This window comes from Rhinolophus sinicus, linkage group LG01 (genome assembly GCF_036562045.2).
Source record: "Rhinolophus sinicus isolate RSC01 linkage group LG01, ASM3656204v1, whole genome shotgun sequence".
In the NCBI taxonomy this organism is placed as follows: Eukaryota; Metazoa; Chordata; class Mammalia; order Chiroptera; family Rhinolophidae; genus Rhinolophus; species Rhinolophus sinicus.
Window position 1 is genome coordinate 32,915,930 of NC_133751.1, and position 22,021 is coordinate 32,937,950.

General features: G+C 29.9%; 1 protein-coding gene across 1 annotated transcript in view; it reads right to left on the reverse strand.

The window, feature by feature from the left end:
- Positions 1 to 21,763, reverse strand: part of SI (sucrase-isomaltase) — an 86,157-nt gene extending 64,394 nt beyond the window's left edge. Inside the window, exons 1-13 of the mRNA XM_019718139.2 lie at positions 21,720 to 21,763; positions 18,775 to 18,892; positions 17,349 to 17,485; positions 14,872 to 14,989; positions 14,464 to 14,573; positions 13,383 to 13,534; positions 12,042 to 12,213; positions 10,375 to 10,474; positions 9,276 to 9,388; positions 6,084 to 6,209; positions 5,321 to 5,452; positions 4,687 to 4,806; positions 2,146 to 2,259 (exon numbers count right to left, since the gene is read on the reverse strand). Of these exons, the coding sequence (XP_019573698.2) occupies positions 2,146 to 2,259; positions 4,687 to 4,806; positions 5,321 to 5,452; positions 6,084 to 6,209; positions 9,276 to 9,388; positions 10,375 to 10,474; positions 12,042 to 12,213; positions 13,383 to 13,534; positions 14,464 to 14,573; positions 14,872 to 14,989; positions 17,349 to 17,485; positions 18,775 to 18,892 (1,512 nt within the window). The 5' untranslated portion in view covers positions 21,720 to 21,763. The remainder of the gene's footprint in view (positions 1 to 2,145; positions 2,260 to 4,686; positions 4,807 to 5,320; positions 5,453 to 6,083; positions 6,210 to 9,275; positions 9,389 to 10,374; positions 10,475 to 12,041; positions 12,214 to 13,382; positions 13,535 to 14,463; positions 14,574 to 14,871; positions 14,990 to 17,348; positions 17,486 to 18,774; positions 18,893 to 21,719) is intronic.
- Between the last annotated feature and the right edge of the window lie 258 nt (positions 21,764 to 22,021).

The window sequence follows — 22,021 nt, forward strand, 5'->3', positions numbered from 1 at the left end:
GTTTTCCTCAGATGTATATTTTTTTTATTACTCTTCTGTTCTCCCATCCACACATGCTCAGATGGAACTAATGTGAGACACAAAGGGTACTGAAAATAATAAATTTCTCATTGTGGTACTAATTTTAAAAGATAAATTTTCCATTTCCCAAATGTTTCCTTAATACCCACAATGAAGCAAAGTTATGTAGTTATTCTAAAGTATACACTGGGGTTATTTTATTAAAATTACCTAGACTATTCAATTTTTTTCTATGACAGTTTAGCTCACATCATTTTTCAAAGTGATTTTAGTATTTAAACTTAAAAGTTTTTAAAAAGCATGGGATCTAAATTAGAAATCTAGTAAATTATAAAACTATTTAAAAATTTGACATAAAAATAAAATTTCATCAGTTAAATCACAACACTTATTTTTACTGCATATTCATTCTATCAGAAAAAAATAATCTGAAGGAAGTGAAAGGATTAAAGAAAGAGTAGTAGGATCTGGCAATTATTCAGGCAAGATCTTTCCACTGCTTATGCACAGTATGATTAATTCAGTGATATTTAGAAAGCTCTGGAATCATACTAATTACCATATTTGTTTTGTTTTGTTTTTAAGCATTAGTCAAAATCCTTCTGCATTAACATCAGAACCACTCTTCCTTTCTCTGATGCTCTTCCTCCTCCCATTCCCTCCCTCTCTTTGGATATAAATCAGGTATATGAGCCTTAAAAAAGGTTGGAAATGGAGTACTCTCTTTATCTAGCACAGTCAGATTCTGTTTCACTTTCTAAATTGTCATTTATACTCCTAACTCCACTCTAATTGACTCAAATTGTTTCATAAGCAAGACAAAAAGGAATGAAGACCTTTTAATTTAAATTAAATGATACAATTGAAATCAGAGCTAGACTGAAAACAAAACTCGAGAACATAGTACAATTATTTTGTTTCTACCAGCAGCTAGGTATTATAACTGTGATCTCACTAGTTTTTTGTTTTTGTTTTTGTTTTTGTTTTGTCAAGTAACTAAAGCCTCTCCATCTTATCTATTACCATCATAGGAATCCTGAAGATTATGCTAACCTTTTACTCAATTTCATGTTGTCAGCAGAAAATATAATTTTGCTATCTTTTTATTCCCCACAACCTGCCTCATATATTAATGGTGCAAAATAAAGACTAGTCAACTAAACAATTGTTTGAATGAATGAATGAAAAGTAAACAAACAAACATACACATAAATACGTAAATAAAATAATGACTGGATGCATAATAAGCACTTCAGGGAAATACAGATATTGTATACACAAACAGCTTAAGAAAATATAGCTATCCCTTGGGTATCCATTATCGCTCCTTCCAAAATTCTGTACAGTTATAATACCCTTGAAAAAAAATCCTTGATGTTTTCTTTTTCCATGCTTATTAATTTTTTTTTCTGTAATATAGAATTCCAGGATCACCAAGTAGTTTCATTCATGGGGTTATATTTTCCATAACAAAAAAACACTAAATAACTGACTACCATCTAGCATTATTCTGTAAAATAAACCTAACAGCAGTCCATCCATATTTACAAATATAAAACTTTAAGGAAATTTTTAAACATTAGTGTTTTCATTTAATAAATGTACCTGTAATCTAGGATTTGAGTTGTTATTGTTGTTGTATTTATATTGAGATAAAACACTTGACATATTGCCAAGTTTGATTTGTTATATTCTGTAACTTAGAAAAAGTTTCTAAAGAGTGGGGGTTTCTTCTGGTTCATGTTGCTGCAATTGCTTGACTACTGTAGACTTCAATAAATGTTTCTGGAGTTTCACTACTATGGGATTATCCTCAAATCCTGGTAAATGTTTTCCAAACAAATTATTAGTTATAAAGGTACAACACCTTAGTAACAGAAATGAAATGTATGCTATGAATTTATTCTATTACTGAAGAAGAAAAATCTCAATTTGCAGTTTTTAGTTTTTATTCTTGTCTAATCCATGAACATTGCAGGTATGATATTTATACATTCTAGAAAAATATTACAAGAGATCTTAATTTTGTGTTCAGTACATTATATACATCAACTTAATAATTATTTAATTAAAAAATAATTCTATTTTCAATGTTCAAAGTCACTAGTTTAAATAGCTACTTACTATCCAAAGTCCATCATATTTCACTTCTTTATGGAAAATGCTGCATTCATTTGCCCACCAATCAATGCAATTTGGATTAGTGAAATCTGGGTATACTGTCAATCCTGGCCATACCTAGAAGAACAGATCACGCACATATATACATAAATTGAAGATAGATAAATAGATAGATAAGAATTCAAAATAATTGATTGGAGAATAATAATAATAAACATTAAAGTTATAATATTATACTTCTTTAGGTATATATGATCCATGTACCATCTATGTTTACAATAATCTCAGGACTATTTTAAAATGCATTTAGGGGAGAGTAAAGTAAAGAAAGAGGAAGAACATGTAGCATTTATGAAGGGAAAAATAGAAAACCATGAGAGGAGGCTGTTATGTTTTCTTCAACTAAATTTATTTCCTAATAGGTTAGGTTAAAAAACAAACATATAATATTTTCATTGTATGATACAAGAAAGTACATTGGTTAATATCCAAAGGTAACTGCTTCCAAAATTTCAAGTGAAAAACTCCTTGCATATTTATTTTTTAATTTAACAAATGCAAATATGAAAGATATTATGTGCTGGGCACTGTTTCAAGCATTTTTATAACTCTTAGCTCATTTATTCTTCACTAGAACTTCAGGAGATAAGTACTATTTTTATCATCACTTTACATATGAGGTAGATACTATAATCAAAACTATTTTACAGATGAGAGAAGTGATAAACAGGGAAGTTAAATAAGTTGTTCAAGGTCACACCACTAATAAGTGGGAGAGAAGGAATCCAAACCCAGGCAATCTCATACTGGAGTCTATGCTATTAAACACTACACATATTATGCTGCCTCTTTATGATTTATGCTTCTTCAAATTATTTTACTTACCTATTACTTAAAATAATGACATTAGTCAAGAGGAATTAAATTTCAGATAAATTGGGATAGATAGTAGTTTCATATCCCAATTATGCATATTGGCCACCTGATCTGCCCATACCCAACTGAGCAGATCTTAGCAAAATGTATTCTTTGACTTATTAATTGGCTTTATGGAAAGGATAATCAGTTTTGTTTCCTGATGGAGCTCATAACCATTAGAATAACTTTCAGCAGAAATTTTAACTTTGATAAGTGAGAAAAAAAGTGGTGGTTAGGGTATTCATCATTTTAAATAATGCCATAATAAACGTGTTTTTTATAAATTCATACTTTTTCTTGTTTTATTCCTTTTGCTAAATTACAGAAGTGGAATTACCAAGCCAATGTATATAGACATTATCATTTTTGATATGTCTTACAAACTTGTCTCCAAAAGAATATTTACCCTGGTTAAAAATTTTGCATTTGGGAGCTAGGTATCTGATTAACTTTGTGATATTAGGAAAGTTACTTCAACTCTCTGAAATTCACTTTTTCACCTGTACATAAAGAACTTTAATCATATCTTTCTTATTATTTTATTGTAAGGATTAAATTTAAACCATAAAACTTATTACACAGGATAATGTACTCCATTTATATATGCATTATTGTACATAAAATTAGCAGAACTTTGTAATAATCTAACTTATTTATCATATTTTGTTAGCTTTAATTTTAACTGTGTATAGCACTAAAAGTTATCTGTATTCTTAGAAAAACTGTTTTAGAGATACATGGACTATTTTTCCTGTCTGAAATTTCTCTACACAATTAAAATAGAAAATTCCAATTTGAAAGTGAATACACACACGTGTGCACGCACACACACTCTCAAATGTTATTGTATACAGCATTAGGAATAGAGACAGTGGAAATGCAATGGCTCTGTGCGATGTCAGGGATAGTGGATGGGGGGAGGGAGGATCACACAGTGTGCAGGATATAAATGATAAACGTCTAAAAAAAAATCAAATCTATGCCTTTCTACTTTTTATATATTTGGTTTGAGGCATTGAAAGCTAAAGACCACCATTAAAATATTGATACCTTCTTTAAGGATTGTAATATACTAAAATAAATTCTTAGTATTTTGAGAACATTTACTGAATATAAGTGTCATGCAAAGCTCTATACTGAGGTACTAAAAGGAAGTATGCAATAAGTAGACAGTATGTCTTCTAACCCATAATTGTTTATAAGCTAAAAAGTGTCCTTTCCAGTGCTGGAAAATTATAGCTGACCGGTACCCTGAAGGATGCACACTAATCAATTTGTCTACAGGAATTTCTTGTGAGCACTAAATTAAATGATGTTTCAAAACAGCTAGTGCAGTATGTCATACTCATAGGTGTTAAGCGCTACTCCATAAATGGCAGCTATTTACTTCACTTTTTTGTCTTCCTCTGACTATAACCTTGTCAGTCTATAGAGCAACTATTGTGCAACTATGAGGAACGCCGGTTCCCTCTTCTGCTGATAAATTCTTTTTTGCATTGAGAGAAATCTGAATTTTCTTGCTTAATTGATGTGCATAATAAAATATTATAGAAGCAGGAAAAAAAACGTTATTGTAGCACAATAGACCATCTTATCAATACAACTTTAATAAGCACTATAATTTACCTCTCCAATGAGAGCTGTAGTTCCATCTGACTCATTTACCCACACATGTGGTACATTTCCCCTGGTATAGGTTTCATATGGTGCTCCATTGGCACGATTACTTATGGCAATTCCAGGGTCCTAATAATAGGAGAATTAGGAAAGATCACCAAGAGCAAAGATGCATTAGAAACCTAGGCCAAGATCATCCACATCCTTGTATTCCCAATTACTTTGTGCAAATGTAAAAGTTAAACAGTGAAAAAGGCTAATAGAAAAGAAAAAAAAAAGATTCATTTGAAATATGGTGTTGGAGGAAAGATCTACCACCACCAGGCCTTCTAGAAAGATAAAACAGGTGGGTTCCAGAGCAAATTAAGCCTGAAACCACTGAAGGCAAAAATGACAGAACTGAAGCTGTCCTCCTACGGGCATAAAATAAGCCACAGGTGTGAGTCTATAGGAGCTGATCAGGATTGTTGAGTCCAGGACATTGTGAAATCCCTCATTCTTAAAGTCACCAGGAGTCAGAGTTTGACTGAATGGCATATAACTTACTTAATAGAAAGAAGAAAAAAAAAGGAAAACATAGAAAAGCTATTAACTTATAGAAGTATAAATAGTAAAATTGTATTAATATATAATCAGTCATTACCAGGATGATGACATATTTCTGTCCATGAGCATGCAAATCTTCAACAAATTCAGGGAGCCCTTTAAAGGTAACATTATCATAAGTAAAGTCTTTCTTGTCTTCCATATAGTCAATATCAGTGACCTGTGTATCCTAAAATTTAGCAGAATATATTTCAATAAGTAGTACTGAAATAACTCTAATAACTTCCACCTTTAAGTTCAATGAATTTGTATTATAAAGATAATGATTAAAAAAATAAACTTAGATTCCTCTTATTTCACTAAAGATGCAATGATACTATTTATAAAACTAGTTTTTCTAATTCTAAAGTACAAAAGCATTATATGAATACTGACATTTATTTCAATGATGATAATTATATATTATGACATATGACACTCATCATATAGAAAACAAAATCCTACACATTATGTAAAATACATTAAATTTGTATTTATTGAAAAGTATATAAGCTCTAAAAATAATCTAAAAAAACTAAATATGATTTTATTCAGTTAAACATGTATTCTGTCATAATGTAACTCATAATCAGTTCTCAAATTTTCATGTACATCTGGACATTCTGTATGGTTATTAAATGTACTTAATAAAAAGCAGCATAATTATATATATATATATATATATATATATATATATATATATATATATATATATATATATTGTATGCACACATATATAATCCTGACGGTTTCCTACATTTATTATTATGTGACAATATTTAACTTGGTATACATTCCCACAAAAACTTTACCCCACTTACAAATGGTATGCCAGCATCCCGATTTCTTTTTACCACTTCTTTCACTACATCAAGTGTCTTGTAATTCCAGCGACTCAGTTGGAATCCAAGACTCCAGTATGCTGGCATTGCGGGTCGTCCAACAAGCTTGAAGTAAATGCACATTTAGTAAGTTTCAATACAGAACATTAAAAACTAATATTAATATGCTTCTTATTCTATCTCTACCATTCATTTCAGTTTAATTATATATTTCAAATAAATATTTAGAGTTTTATCATTTGAAAATGTGTCCTGTGTATTCTGTTAGAATTCTGTTATTAAACACTAAGTTTATGTTTTGTCACTCTTCTTTATTTTGTGCTGAAGAATTAGAAAGTTATCACTTAAGAAAGCAGCATTTGCAAAGAGATATTTTACTTAGCACAGAAAGTAAAAGAAGAGAATAAAAGAATAGCATCAAAGAGACATGAGAAAAAGGCAATTGTCCAAAAATACTTCCACTTCTGTAGCAACAAAATGAATGAACTGAATGACCATCATGCAAGAAAAAAGATATTTGAAAGTATACAATTTTGTAATAAAGTATATGTTCTACAAGGTTCCCACTCAGTTATTTTATAAGGTACTTATCTCATTCACACGTAGGCCTTGATCCTCTCCAAGGGGCCAAATGAAGCCCCTTCTCCTACTTCTCAGTGGCCCAAGCAGGCTCAGTGTAGACCCGCAACACAATATCAGAGTCTCATCACAGCAGAGGGCACGATTTTGCGTTTTGCACGTGGAAATATGTTTGAAACTGATTTTAACTTTTTTCACTAAAAACTGAGTATTATGTTCCATTAAGACAAATAATCTTATTTGGCATAATGGATATTCTTTGGTCTAGTCATATACCAAGGATGCCAAAATAATGTATACAAGTGGACACTTTGGTCGATGTTACTCAAGCAGTAGTTTGCTGTAAAGTCAAACATGACTTGTATTCATCTTTTGTTATCTGTATATATTGAGTACACAATTTAAATAGTGTTTCAATTTCTTAAAATTTATATACATTTTTGACACTGTGTGTGTGTGTGTATTCCATGTTTTTTCCATCATGTATGTTTAAAAACTACTATGGAATTTTTAAAAATACTCACATTGGGTTATTGTATTCTATTCAATTTAAGCATTAAATTTATTTTTAAAGCAGAGAACCATATGATTTCACTGATATGTGGTATATAAACCAAAAACACCAAAAGAACAAGACAAATAAATGAGAAACAAAAACTCATAGACACAGACAATAGTTTAGTGGTTACCAGAGGGTAAGGGGGGTGGAGGGTGGGAGATGAGGGTAAGGGGGATCAAATATATGGTGATGGAAGGAGAACTGACTCTAGGTGGTGAACACACAAAGGGATTTATAGATGATGTAATACAGAATTGTACACTGAAATCTATGTAATTTCACTAACAATTGTCACCCCAATAAATTTAAAAAAAATTATTTTTAAAAATAACATTAAATAAAACTTTCAAAAAAATCAGTGTTTTAAAACTCTATTTATAAATATTTTAATGGTATGTGAAATCCCTTTAAAGATTGGGACATATGATTGAAATTTCTTTGTAAGTGTATGTGTGTGTGGTGTTATAAATGAGATAAGTTGTAGTTCATGAAAGTTAATAAAATATTTATTATATATTATATTAATTTATATATTATTTATCTTACAATTCATATGTAGACATTTTCTTTAAACCTTTCTGGATATTCAAATTAATTATGTTTTAAATTTTAACACATTGAGATGACTAATAGGTCAGTTTATACAAAGAGGACAATTTATTTTTCTTCAAACAAGAAACAAAATTTCTTTTGCCTACCCTCTACATAATTTGAGCCTAATTTAAATGTAGCAGTGATTAATATTCTACACCAGTGCTATATTCTACACCACTGTTTTATGTTGTTGCTTAAATTCAAATTTCTGGTTCTACCCATAAAATTGTGTAAGCTAAATAAAGTATTACTATACTATATGAATGCTTTATTCACGTCAGGTATGACTCAGACTCAACTATTATCAATCACAGCTTTTTCTCAGCATGTAACAGACAACTATCCCAACAAATATTTCACAAATACAATCTTAAATTTCTTCAAACAATGAGTTGTCCTGTTTTGTTGTTATGATAGCAATACACTAAGTTTATATATAGGACAGCCTAGCAGTGGAGTTACAATTTCATATACAGACTGTAAATTTTGTGTTCTTTTCTGAAATTTACATTTATAAAAAGCAATTTGGGAATTGTGAGACATTGTAAATTATTCAATTGTGTACAACCCTAGCTACTCTCATTTTAGGCTTTTGGATCCTAATTAAAGACAGTTTTTTATAGTAATTACTTCTCCTTTGACATTATTTTAGGAAATGGGAATTACATGTCAAAATCCATATCAATAAAACAAGATTTTAAAAATAGGCATCACCTTAAATCTTATACCAAAAAAGAAATTATTTATTTTTCAATGATAGCACCAGGGATTATATATGCCAGCAGTTACAGGAGAACAATTATTCGGAAAAACTTTCTGAATCAGGCTCAATGTAAGCCCTGGATTCCTCTCCCCTCTAAGGTCCATCTTGTGTGCTCAGGTACACTAGCATGGTATTTAATAGGTGACTGGAAGTCGCTTAAATAGTAACACTCGGATGTTACACTTCAGACTGTGTTTCAAAATCTGCCCTTCTTCTCCTGAATGTCAGAGCAATTTCCCTGGTGTTTGTTTACCTACTATGCATTAGCAGTAAGTTTTGCTAGCCTTCCTCATAATCTGGCTGCCTCTAGGATTTTTATCATAGGGATATATGACATATACATCCATTGCCTGTCCTCAGTCTTGAAGATAAGATACTTTCTTACAAAGAAATCCAACTCCTGAATTCAACTGCCTAGAAGTAAGAAACAATTTTATATCAGAAATATAGATACTTAAATAAGCATAGGCTTCACTGTACAGAAAAAAATAAAAACCACTTAGTCATATCTTAAAAACGGTAAGGTTTAAAAATATATTTAGCTAGCAGGCCCCAGGTATCTTAAATAAAATCACTTAAATATGCGAACATATTAGAAGAAACAAAGTTATGGTAGAAGAGAATTTTATAAAATAGATCTACAAAATATATTTTATAAAATAGATTTGAAACACACCTCTTGATACTGTTGAACTACTTGTTCTGGTGTATCTCCTAAAAAGATGTAAAAGTCCAGAATGCCACCAGTAATTCTGTAAGTTACTACTGGAGTAGGCTGGATGAAAATTTCTACAAACAAAAATTGGGAAAGCATATGTATATTTAAAAAGATACATAGTGATAAAATAATTGCAGTATCTATTTAAAGTACTTTGTATTAACCACATAATTTTACATTGTTTTTAAATAATTATGAGGAAATAAGATACTAAATATGGGAAGAATACAAGAGAAGAATAAAATGACAATATATATGAGGTTTATGACAAGATATCCCAGATGTTTTTTATTACGGATGTTGGCTATAGCTTTCCTGAAAATTGCATAGCATGGGACAGAGGATCAATCATTTCACAACAAAAGTATTTATTTCTAAAATTGCATTTTAATTAGTTTAATTAAAGAGTCTTTGAAAGATCATGCTATTACATGTTAATTTCTGAGAAAAAACATAAAATTTGATTTTTGTCTATGTAAAAATCTGATTTTTCTATATTACTTTCTAAAGTAATCTCTTTGATAACAACATAATATTATTGTTCTTGCTGGAATATTATTAACTCTGTGGCTTTTGGTTCTCACTGATTTTGAATAGGTATTGCACTCACATTAAACAAACAAACAAACAAACAAACAAAAAACCCCATAGATTCTACATTACTTGAATTATTACAAACTAAAAAAAAAAATTATTCCTTCTTTCTATCCCCATATAGACCTTTCTTTTGTTTTCATTTGTAGTGGCAATCTAAATTATTTTAACAAACAAGGCTGTGGGAATGGGAATATTCATTTGCATGGATGTGTTTCAGTATTGCTCTGAAGGGAAAGAAAAGTGCCTGAATATCACAACATAGCCTACTCTCCCCAAAACAGAGCAATGATATGCAAAAATCCATTGTCTCACTAACTATACAATAAAACTTGCTTATAATAATTTCACATACTAAATCACTAACAATGATACACAATATCTATGATTGGAACAAAAATAGTAATTGTAACATTTGAAGATAAATCTTACTTAAATATATTATTAAATAAATTACTCTTACCCATTGCATTGCTGTTCATTAAGAAAACACCAAATGACTTTCCAGAAGTATCTTCAATGCACATGAAAAATGTTTGATGGCCATATAAATTATTATTATTCTATAAGGCAAACATTAGAAAATTAAATTTTTAAGTCTATTTAAAATAAAAATACTATATGTTTAAATTGTACTTTACAAATTCCAATTGTCTGTAATTTACCTCTTACATCTCTATACTAAATTTCTCATACAAAACAATGTAGCAAAAAATATCTAACATTTTAACTGTAATATAGTAAGATATAAAATCTATACATTATACTATTAATAGATTAGGTACTTGTGCTTATGTTTTATTATGATTAAATTGCTTTTAATAAACTATTCATAATAGGGTAATGGCATATTTAGCCACTCTGCTCCATGTATACCCAAGGCACTGCAGGGAAATCCCAGTGATGTCCACCCTCAGAACTTTTGCATATCATTTGTTGAGAGCTGATGAGTAGATGGAATGGTGTGACAAACTGGAAATACATTTATAAGGTAAAAGAAATAAAACTTCTTCCTGATTGGATATGGGGGTTCAAAGGAAAGAATGTGTGGAAAATATCTATGAAGTTCTCAGCCTGGTAAGAATTAGGTGTTTATTACAGATAGTGATGCTGTAATAAACAGCATCAAAGATTGGTAGAATTTATAAGTGGTTCTGTACCAAATGAGTTTTTTAAAAATCAATTCTGGGATGGCTGGTTAGCTCAGTTGGTTAGAGAGTGGTGCTGGTAGCACCAAGGTTGCTGATTTGATCCCCACATGGGCCACTGTGAACTGCGCCCTCCTTAAAATAAATAAATAAATAAATAAATAAATAAATAAATAAATAAATAAATAAATAGAAAATCAACTCACTTATCCATTTTTGGGAATGAAATAGTTAGCATTGACATTTTTTAAATCACTAACATTTGAATCAAAGCAATCATGAATTAATAAAAAGTAATTTTTTAAATGGTATGGTCTTTATCCTGAAGGAGCTCATATTCTAGAAGTATTGACAAATGCATACACAAATCACACTGTGATGACTTTCATGCTAAAATACGAATAAATGGTTAGAAAGTAAATACTAATTCTACATTGGAGAGTTCGAGAGTTCTTATGAGGTTAAACCTCAAATGAGTTCTCAGTGACATTGTCTAAGTGATAAAGAACTTCAGTGTTTAGGACTTACAAAGAGAACCAACCCCTTGTGCAAATATGTGAACTTATAGAAGATTATCATATGTTATGGAAGAGAAACAAATGTTCATAGATGCCTGATATGATGTCTCATAGATAGGCAGATATCATATCATACAAAGACATGTATGACATGGTAAGAGTTTTGAATTATTCTAATACAATGATTAGTTATGGATAGGTTGAAGTACAAGAGTGGAAGAAAAGGAAATAAAATATAAAAATCAAAATCGAAAGAAATTATTCATTAACTGGTAACATCTACTGAAACATTCATAAAATCTGTTGGTCACTTACTGAGCTAATTTAGGACTTTGCTATCAATCCTCACCCCTACAGTAAATAAGCTTCTGGATTAGGTATTACTGAAGGGTTTCAAATAGGCTAAAATTACCAACTGCTCCAATATAATGATTTTATTTATAACAAGAAATACAGTTCCTTACATCACCAGGAAGTTGATCCCGGGTAAAAATTGGCCATGTTTTCCAATATAAATCATGACGAAATCTCTTATGAATATGTTCCCCAAGACCATAAATATAATCACTGGGAAGTCTGGTTGAGATCTGTAAATACTGATCAGAGTACACCAGGGGACCGATACTGGTGTCAAACCTGTATCATGAAAGAAATAAATAAATGATCTAGCAATATATAAAATATTCTATTACATAAGGGTCTATGCTGTCATCCAGAATAGCACATTTTAAATGCTAATCTTTAGCTGCGATCACTTCTTAGGAACACATGAATTACACCATAACAAGAACTTGTTAATTCCACCAACAAAATCTGCTTCATCATCACCAATATAATCCTTAACATGCACATTCTCTCCCTTAATCTTCATCACAATTCTAAAACATAACTACTTTTATCAATCCCATTTCACAAATGACACAAATTGGGAAAATCAATTCATGTTTTCTAAGGTGACAAACTAGTAGACAGCAGAGCCAGATTTCAAACCCAGTTCTGCCTTGCTCCAGAGACAGGGTTTTAAAATACAGTATTATACTGGCTTCCACATCTCTAACATATGTACTAAAATTAAGTTCAAAATCATTTTTCCAAAAAGAAAAAGTTGATATGTTTCATGCATATCAAATATATGCATATATTATACTATGTGAAATGTTAAATGACATCTAATAGTTTTGTGATTTAACATAAAGTCAATTGCAAATTATGAAAATATATTTAAGAAAAATCATTGCTGAGGTTTGCTCTTGATAACTGATTAATTAACCTCTCTTGGAGATGCAAGATAATTTATTTTGAAAATTACTAAATTTCTTTCCACAAATATTTCTTATAATACATTCATAATGAAAGCATTCAAGGCTATATTTAACTTAACATACACAAATAAGGAAAGTCCTTTAACATTACTTTGAAAATTATCTCCTCTCTGAATAATAACTATCTGATCCTACAAATTGATCCTACTGAACATGATAAATAATTGGGAAAGGACACAATAGGTGTTCTAGGTGCACAAAAATATAGGAAAGGCTAAAATTGTATCAGTGATGCTCTTCACCTTCAGCTTTCGTTGGCCCCGATGTCCATTATTTTCCTTAACATTCTTGCATCTTTCATCCACAGGAAATAAAACCCCTTTACCATTATAGCTTTACAAAGATGTCCACCTGCCCTCTTTGAGGGTGAAAGTTATTTTCTGAAAATGACTTAAAATTAAGATTCTTCTAATTCTATGATAATAGAATAAAATCAAATAGCTATTTAAACTTACATAAATGTAAAGTAAGATAATTACTTACAAAGTTATCTTACTGCTTTTTCTAATAACTTTGAGGCTAAATGGATTTTCTGTAACTTGCACATCATACAGTGTATCGGAAGCTGTGGGACCATTAAATTCTTTTACAAACTGATGAGGAACTTCATATCTTCTATTATTTGGATCAGTAATCTGCAAAGATTTAAACAAATTGGCATATACTTGATTCAAAACTGTTATTTAATTGTCCAATTCTGAATTAAGTATTAAATGCAAGTTCCTAATAGCAAGTAATACATTTAATAATTTTATAGATGAGCTAATAATCTAGTCATAAACTTAATTTTAATACGTTAAATAGCTGTGCATAGAATTAACTGTATAACTTGTTAAGAAATAAATAGAATTAGTTGGTTATACAGGACTGTATATAAAATATGTTTATTGACTGATGTAAAAAAAAATGATAATATTACAAAATATTGATTCTTGAACACTAGGTTTTTGTGAATTTAATTATCCTTGTTGCTTTTCAATGTTCACTGCCTCAGAAGTACCACACGAATTTTCAATTCTACTTTAATTAAAATCTCTTAATTCCTGTGAAATTGTCACTAAAAACATAATGTACAAAGAATACGGTGTTGTTTTCACTTCCACATCCAAAAGACCATACTAGTAAACTACTTGTAACAAAACCCCACAGAAATTAATTTCTTTAAAATCACGAGTATAAGTGATACTAATGAAAAGAACTGGTGAATGTCACATTTATACAGCACAATTAACACTTCTCAAATTAAATTTTAAACTAATCCTTAATCATAGTCTGTAGCTGAAATAATAAAAATTACTAAAGTTTATTGAGTGTTTATTCTTCTCATGATACTATATCAAATGTTTCATATTGAACTTATTATTCAATTCTCCTAAAATAACAGCCAGAGGAACTATTTCTTACATGTGAGTAAACAGGTTCAGAGAAGTTGAGTAACTAGTCGCTAGTCCTTTGCTTTGGAATAAGTATTTCTTGAAAAAGAAAATATCTAGGTAGGGTGAAGGGTGTGCTCATAAGGTGCCTTTTATTATTAAGTCTTTTATAGAAATCTCAAAACACAAACCTTGAACCGCAAACGATTGGGTGTCTGACTTTGAGTTGTGAGGAGAACAGTGTTAATGTCATTTCCAAATAGGGTAGGTGAAGGTATCCTGTTTAGTTTGGCTTCAAGTCCTTAAAGAAAGGGAAAAAAATTATATTAGTGATGTCTTTATTTATAAATATTAATAATTATTAAATATATTTCTTAATTTTATAATTTTATTGCCTTTATCATAAATAATGACCTTTTTAATTTGGAAGATACAATCATGAAAAAATAAGTCCTTAATATAAACAATCTGAATATTTTTGTATACATACTTTCCATTTGATTCTATTTAAGATATTTTTAAAAGAAAAATTTAACACATGATTCTTTTATTCTATTTAAATATATTATATTGGATCACCAAAACAGAACAATTCTCACCAGTATTTGTTACTGTAATTTTCTCAGCATTATAGCCATGGTTATCTACGAAGAAGCACCAAGGAATACCAGAGTTATTCCCTGGCCTCCAGCAGCAACCTCGCATTCTACAGATGGCCTGATAAAACATTTAAAAAGGAGTCATATGATTAATACTATTATCATATGTGTCAGTCTCTACTTTTTAAACATTCATTCATTCAAACATTTACTTGAATTTTTAAAAAAATTTTTCTTCATGTACATACTACGTTGAAATATTACTTATTTCTCTTGGGATAAATAGATATTTGATGGATTGAATTAATTATACCTTATCAAAGACTGATGCTCTGAGTTGTGATTTATCAAATTCACATACCAGTGCACATTATTGTAAGCTCATGTATTTTAAAAATTCCTGCCCTCTGGTTAATTATAATCTATTCTGTTGTCATACAGTCAATGCAAAAGAACTGAATTATTTATGTGTACAAATTATGTATCAAGCTGCACATAAGGTTATAAAGAAGAATATATGGCCCTATGTAAAATGTTTAAAGTATTTATTTCCAGATAATTATTAGTTCAATATTTATTTAAGTTACTTAAACTAGTTTATGTGCCAGCTGTTCCAACCAGTTGCTGCCATTATATGCAATGAATGAAGCAAAATACTGAATTCTCAGTAATTTTAGGATCTATATGGAAAGATTGCGTGAAGTAGAAGACAAATTGTATACGGTTATATAAAAAGTTGAGCCATATTATGACGTTATGTGTTAACATGGGTGTAATTAAAAACCTACTTAATATTTACACTTAATACTGTGACTACTTCCTACTTTGAAAACCTATAGTTTTTATTTTAATGGCTATTTGCCTTGGAAAAAAGTGAAAACCTCCACTTTTAGTAGCTGATTTGTACATGTTAACTTCTCTCCTATTTAATATCAAATTAAAATGGCATCAGATACACATGCATGTGTACATTTGCACACACACACACAAACATATATTTTGCGAATGGAAATATAATTAAACCTGACCTTTTGGAATCTAAAGTATTTGTAACTTTTAGTCAGGTAATTTCATCTCTAATTGTATAACTTATAGAAATACTCCCAGCAATACAAAGAGATAATTGTATAAAAATTGTCATTCACAATATTCTTTATATTTTTTAGTGTTGGTACAAAATGAAAGGTAGAATTAGACATAGATACACTGATTTGTAAAGGTGTAAAAGTGCTAAGTTTTAAAAACAAGAGATAAGCAAATTATAATCATACTTTGCTAAAATTATACATATATATATACATATGTATGCATATATATATATATATATATATATATATATTTTAGCAAGATATGATTATAATGTATAGTGTATACATATATATAGGTAGTAAAATGGAGTTACAGGAAATTCCTCCAAACATACTCTACTAATTTCCTACAGCTCTCATGACAGCTATGAACAGGATGGTTTGAGTCAACACAAATTTATTCCCTCACAGTTCTGCAATCTAGAAGTCCTAATTCAAGGTGTTAGCACAACTGTGCTCGCTCTGAGGCTCTAGTGAAGGTTTCTTCCTTGTCTTTTCCTAGTTTCTGATGGCTACTGGCAATCCTGAGCAGTCCTTAATTTGAACATACATTATTCCAATCTCTACCTCTATCTTCACATGGCCTTCTTCCCTGTGGTTCTCTGTGTGTCATCCCTCCTCTTGTAAGGATACCAGCTGTTGAATTTAGGGCCCACCCTAATCCAGTATGACCTCATTTAACTAATTACATATGCAAAGACCCTATTTCTAAGTAGTATCACATTTAAGACTCCAAGTAGACGTAAATTTCTGTAGGACACCATTCAAAACAAAACAAAACAAAACAAAACAAACAAACAAAAACAAACAAACAAACAAAAATATATATATATACATACATATATATTTAATGTGTATCCCCATTGTTTATATTAATATATTAATAATTTTGGTTTATTTTAACTTTCTCTATTTCAACTTCTTGTCTCAAATTACCAAATCATGAAAAAAATAATTTTCAAAAATAAATCTGCATTACTTTATTTTTTTATAGATACTTCTTAATGCTATCATTTCAAATACTCAAATGAAGTAGAGAAATTCTCTCTCAAATGTTCTATATTGTCAAAGGTTATACTTTTTATTTTTTTTAAGAAGTCAATTTGAGAGGATAAAATTTTAGGAAGGTTTATAAAATTAACAAGAGCTTGTCAAGTATGGAAAATATTAATTTTTTAATTTCAATTGAACATAGATACAGAAAAGCAAGTTCAATATTTTTTATGTTTTATCTGTTTATACAGAACTATAATAAGAAGAAATACAGACTACTTGATGGTTGCATCTTTAAAAATATGGACCTGAACTAATATTGAGCAACTATATTAATACAATTATTACAATATATATCTATTCATAAAAGAAAAAAATTAAAGACTTGATGCAGACCTGTGTTGGAAATTGTTCTGGAATGCAGTTTATTCTCTCATTGATAGGATCATTTAGCTCACTCGGACATTTTCCAGAACTAGGATACACAGTGGTTGTACGAGTTGTAGTCGGAGTTGTAGTAGAATCATTACTTTCTAGAAAAGAAAAAGATCAATGACATATAACATGGTACCAAATTATCTTTTTTGTATTTTTCAAGTAATGAATACTTTACATTAAAATAATACATGAACATATATATATATATATATATATATATATATATATATATATATATATTATATATATATATATATATAAAATGAAACTAAAAATAAATTTGACATTAAAATAGAATGCACAAATTCAAATCCTAGTCCTCAAAAGGAAAAGTTTCAAATGATATTTAAAGATTGACTATGCAGAGCCCTGTTGACTTTCTTCAGAAAAACAAAATATATTCACAGAAAACCTTGAGGTATATTCCAAAGGAAACAAAATGTACATTCCCACCATACTTACAATTTGTGTTTATAGATGAAGAAAGAAGATGAAGAAACATGGATGGGAAAAGAATTAAAGGAGAACATAGAAGTGAAAAGAGCAAACAGGGAATCAAAGAAAAGTAAATCCCAACTCTATATAATAAAGAGTAACTCTCTAACAATCAGATATGGGTAAGATAAAATTGATTGCTTCACAATGTAGTGAGCTTTTGATTTCCTGAAAAAAGGTAAAACAAAAGACTAACACCTGTAGAAAACCCTAACTGTGGTAGTCAAGAGAGATTGATGAAAAAAAGAGAAAGTAGATTAGGTGAACCAGAGTAGTATGCATCGACTTTAAATTAGGACAGAATAATTTAGAAAAAAAAGATAACCACCACAAGCCTTGTTTCACTTCCCCGCCCCCTCCTTTTTTCTTATACAGCCTCTTTCCTTACCAAAAAAAAAAAAAAAAAAAGAAAAGAAAAGAAAGAAAGAAAGAGAAAGAAACTTGAGCCTAAAACAAAGAGGTTATTCCCCCAAACCCACCCCACTGAACCGTCTCCCCTCATCCCACACCCCTCAGTTTTGCAAGTTTCTGAAGGCCAGAGCTAAAACTTAGGTCTTGCTACTAATTAGAAGAACCTCACTAGTAACAGTAAGTTTATTCCACCTTCCATTAACAACTTGATACTTTTGTCTCTTTTCTATTTCTCAAACAGCATAATGTGAGGAAGACAATTTTTGCCAAAGCACATAAATCCTTAATTACAAAGGCTCTTCATTGAAACCACTAGAATATTATGGATAAAAAATGTTTTGAGTAATTATGAAACTTACCCAAGATCTTTCTTCATATTTCATCTCATATAGATTACTTTTCCAAATCCATAACTATCATGGCATAAACTTTATATTAACTTCACTCTAATGTTTAAGTATTTTTTAACATTACTTACCATCAACAGCAGGTGTCCTAGTCGCTAAAACAGCAACTAGGGCAATAGCTATTATAGTAACTATAGAAAAGAGGACAATCAGGGTGATTTCTAATCCACTAAATTTCTTCCTTGCCATCTAAAGAAAGAAAGAAAAGGAATATATGGTTGCAATGTAAATATACATAGGGACAAAAAACCACCATCATTATCATAAAATTCATTCGTTTGTTTTTAACTAAGCACAACACAAGCAGAGCTGCAAACAGCTTATGCTAAGTGAAATAAGTCAGACAGAAAAAGTGGAGAACCATGACTTCCCTCATTGTAGGATATAAAACTGAAAGCAACAAAGAAAAACAAACAAACAAACAAAAAACTCATACACAAAGACAATAGTGGTTACCAAAGGGTAAGAGAGATGGGGGGAGGGGGAAGAGGAAAAAGGGGTCAAATATATGGTGATGGGAGGAGAACTGACTCTGGGTGGTGAACAGACAATGAAAAATATAGATGACCTATTATGGAATTGTATATGTGAAACCTATTTAATTTTATTAACGAGTATCACCCTAATAAATTTAATAAACAATTAAAATAAAGAAATAAATGTATAATATAAAATAATGTACATTGGAATAATGCAAACAACACATTCAATTTTAAATAAAAGGAGTGGATTCAGGATGTGCATTATTGTACTACGAAGATGGAAACATAAAGAAAATAAAAGATCTCCAAGCAGATGTGTCTTGCTCTCTCATTTTGGAGCATTTTTCAAGGCAAACAAACCTCACATTTGCACTATGTTCCTTAATTCTCACAAATGCCCATTATATAAAGGAGATGCTGTTATTCACATTTTACTCATTAGGAACTTTAAACTTAGAGAAAATAAGTAATTATTCTCAAAGTCAAACAATCCAGTTCTCCCTACTCTAACTATTGTCTCCCAATTTCCAACAGTTTTTTTTATAACAAAACTGTGGAATGATTATAAATATAAATATGTGTGAAAGGATGTAAATATAAATATGTTAAAGTGTAAATATAAAATATTGCAAAAAATGATGTGTATTATTTGTGTATATGCTGTATATACTTGGGAGTTATAGCTTTAAAAAAAAATTGAAACTATATGATCTTCAAGTTCCTTCCTCAAATAGCAAATAAAATATACCAAACTCTCATATCAAAAAATCTGTATTTATTTTAAGATAACATTATGCATTTGAGTTAGCATACAGAGGGTATCTAAATGTAGATTAGGAAGAGGTTTTTTCTAGTAACGGTCTTTAAACTTATTTGTTTAATGTAGTTTTGACCATACATCTCTCATCTTTTCTAGTCTTCAAGTTTTTATGGTTCTTCTGTGTTCTATGATTTTTATATAAATCTTAATTCACAGACATATACCCAGATAGGAATTTAGAATACCCATGGTAAATGCTTTAATACATTCCTGGTTTAAAAAATCAAAATAAATTTTGTCCTCTCACACTAGTCCCTCCTCCTGTAATTTTCTATCAGTTCAAATACTAAGTTGCCCCACTCTAAAAACTTATTTTCCCTCTTCCATATCTCCATTCCACATTCAATTATTCAATTAGTCCTGCTGAATTTACCTCCAAAATATTTCAGAATTATACCATCATCCTTTGCCCATAACTACAACTTCTTTGGATAACATGTCCTCTGAGCACATGCCATTTTATCTTCCTTCAATCCTTCCATATCTGCTCTTCCAGGTTAGTTCCAATTTACACCCATTTCCAATGTCATGGCCTTTGTGAGCCCATTCCTACTCTTAAATACAAAGTAAACGTATACTTTTTCCATTTTACCATGGCACAAAGCATATCTATTATAATTATTATGCATATGTTAATTTCCTCTGTTGGATTATTGTATTCTTAACAGCAAGAATTGTGAAAGTAGTTCAGAGCCTGACATTGAATAAGTACAAGCTTAATTTTTTTAATATACTTTATGAATTAATATTTAAAGATTTCAATTATGTAATTAACAAATATGTAAGCTATTTATTTCATAGGTAATCTTCAGAGAACCTAAATGTAAACTAAACTTTACAGGTGATATATGAATCTATTTAGAAAATGAAACTTGGTTGCTCAATGTTATATGAGAAACAGTTGCAATTAATATTTAACTTTACGTAAGTTTAAGTCTCAGTCAAAGTAATACCCTAGTTTGGCATCAAAAAGCCAATAAAAATGATTGTGTTTTTCTTTTGTTAAAGAAAATCTAAAAATGCATACTGTCATGAAGCAAACCCTCTTGTATCTAGGAAACAAGAACCAAATTAATGCACTAAAATTAACATACTCATGAGCACTCACAATCAATACTGAGATTGTTCATATGCTGTAGGTGGTGATTAATGTGATCATATCTTAAATCACAACAATTTTAAGAAAATATGTTTGGAAAAAGGATGTATTGATGTCCTTTCTCTGTATATTTATTTTCAAAATGAGTAAAACTTTATTAGATGGTAGTTTGTTGACTGATCTTTAAAAGATTTACTAGAAAATATTAAGTATTTTACAAATGCAGCATTCTACTCTGCCTATATATTTTTTCTTAGATAAAATATATTTAGTCATACCGCATTAGAGTATCTTCCAGTATTTCAAAAGAGTTTTATCCTATTTTATTTCATACAAAGCAATTAAACTAAATCTGCTATGACTCCACTTAAGTCTGACAAAAAGTAAAATGAAAAGCTGGACAAAAAAAAATATTCTCATATCTTTAAAAAAATTAGAAATAGTCTCTCCTGTTTTAGTACAAGGGGCTATATATTTAAAATAGCAAATGAAAATGTGATATCTTTGCTATTTTAAACAACTGCAAATACACAAGAATATTGCTAACATAAATTAAAGAAATACAAAATTACTAGGAAAATTAAAGTAACAAAGACATATTATCCATAAACTTACCTTATTTCATAGCCTGTTCTGTTTGCTATGTTGTACCAGAGCTGGGTGAGGCTGCCAAAGTAATGATAGTGGGAAACTGCTCAGGTATATAGTGAGCTACTCATAAAGTTTTACTGCCTTCTCAACCAGCCTATCACTACTTAAACTTATGCTCATATGCAATTATAAAAAGCCTTAACCCTGAAAATAGTTCGGGTCCATATTTCTCTCTGGGAAGCTAATTTAATTAATAATTATGCTTTCAAATAGTCTTTGATTTCTGTAAGCTATGAACTAGCCTAAGAACAGAAAAGTATTTATTT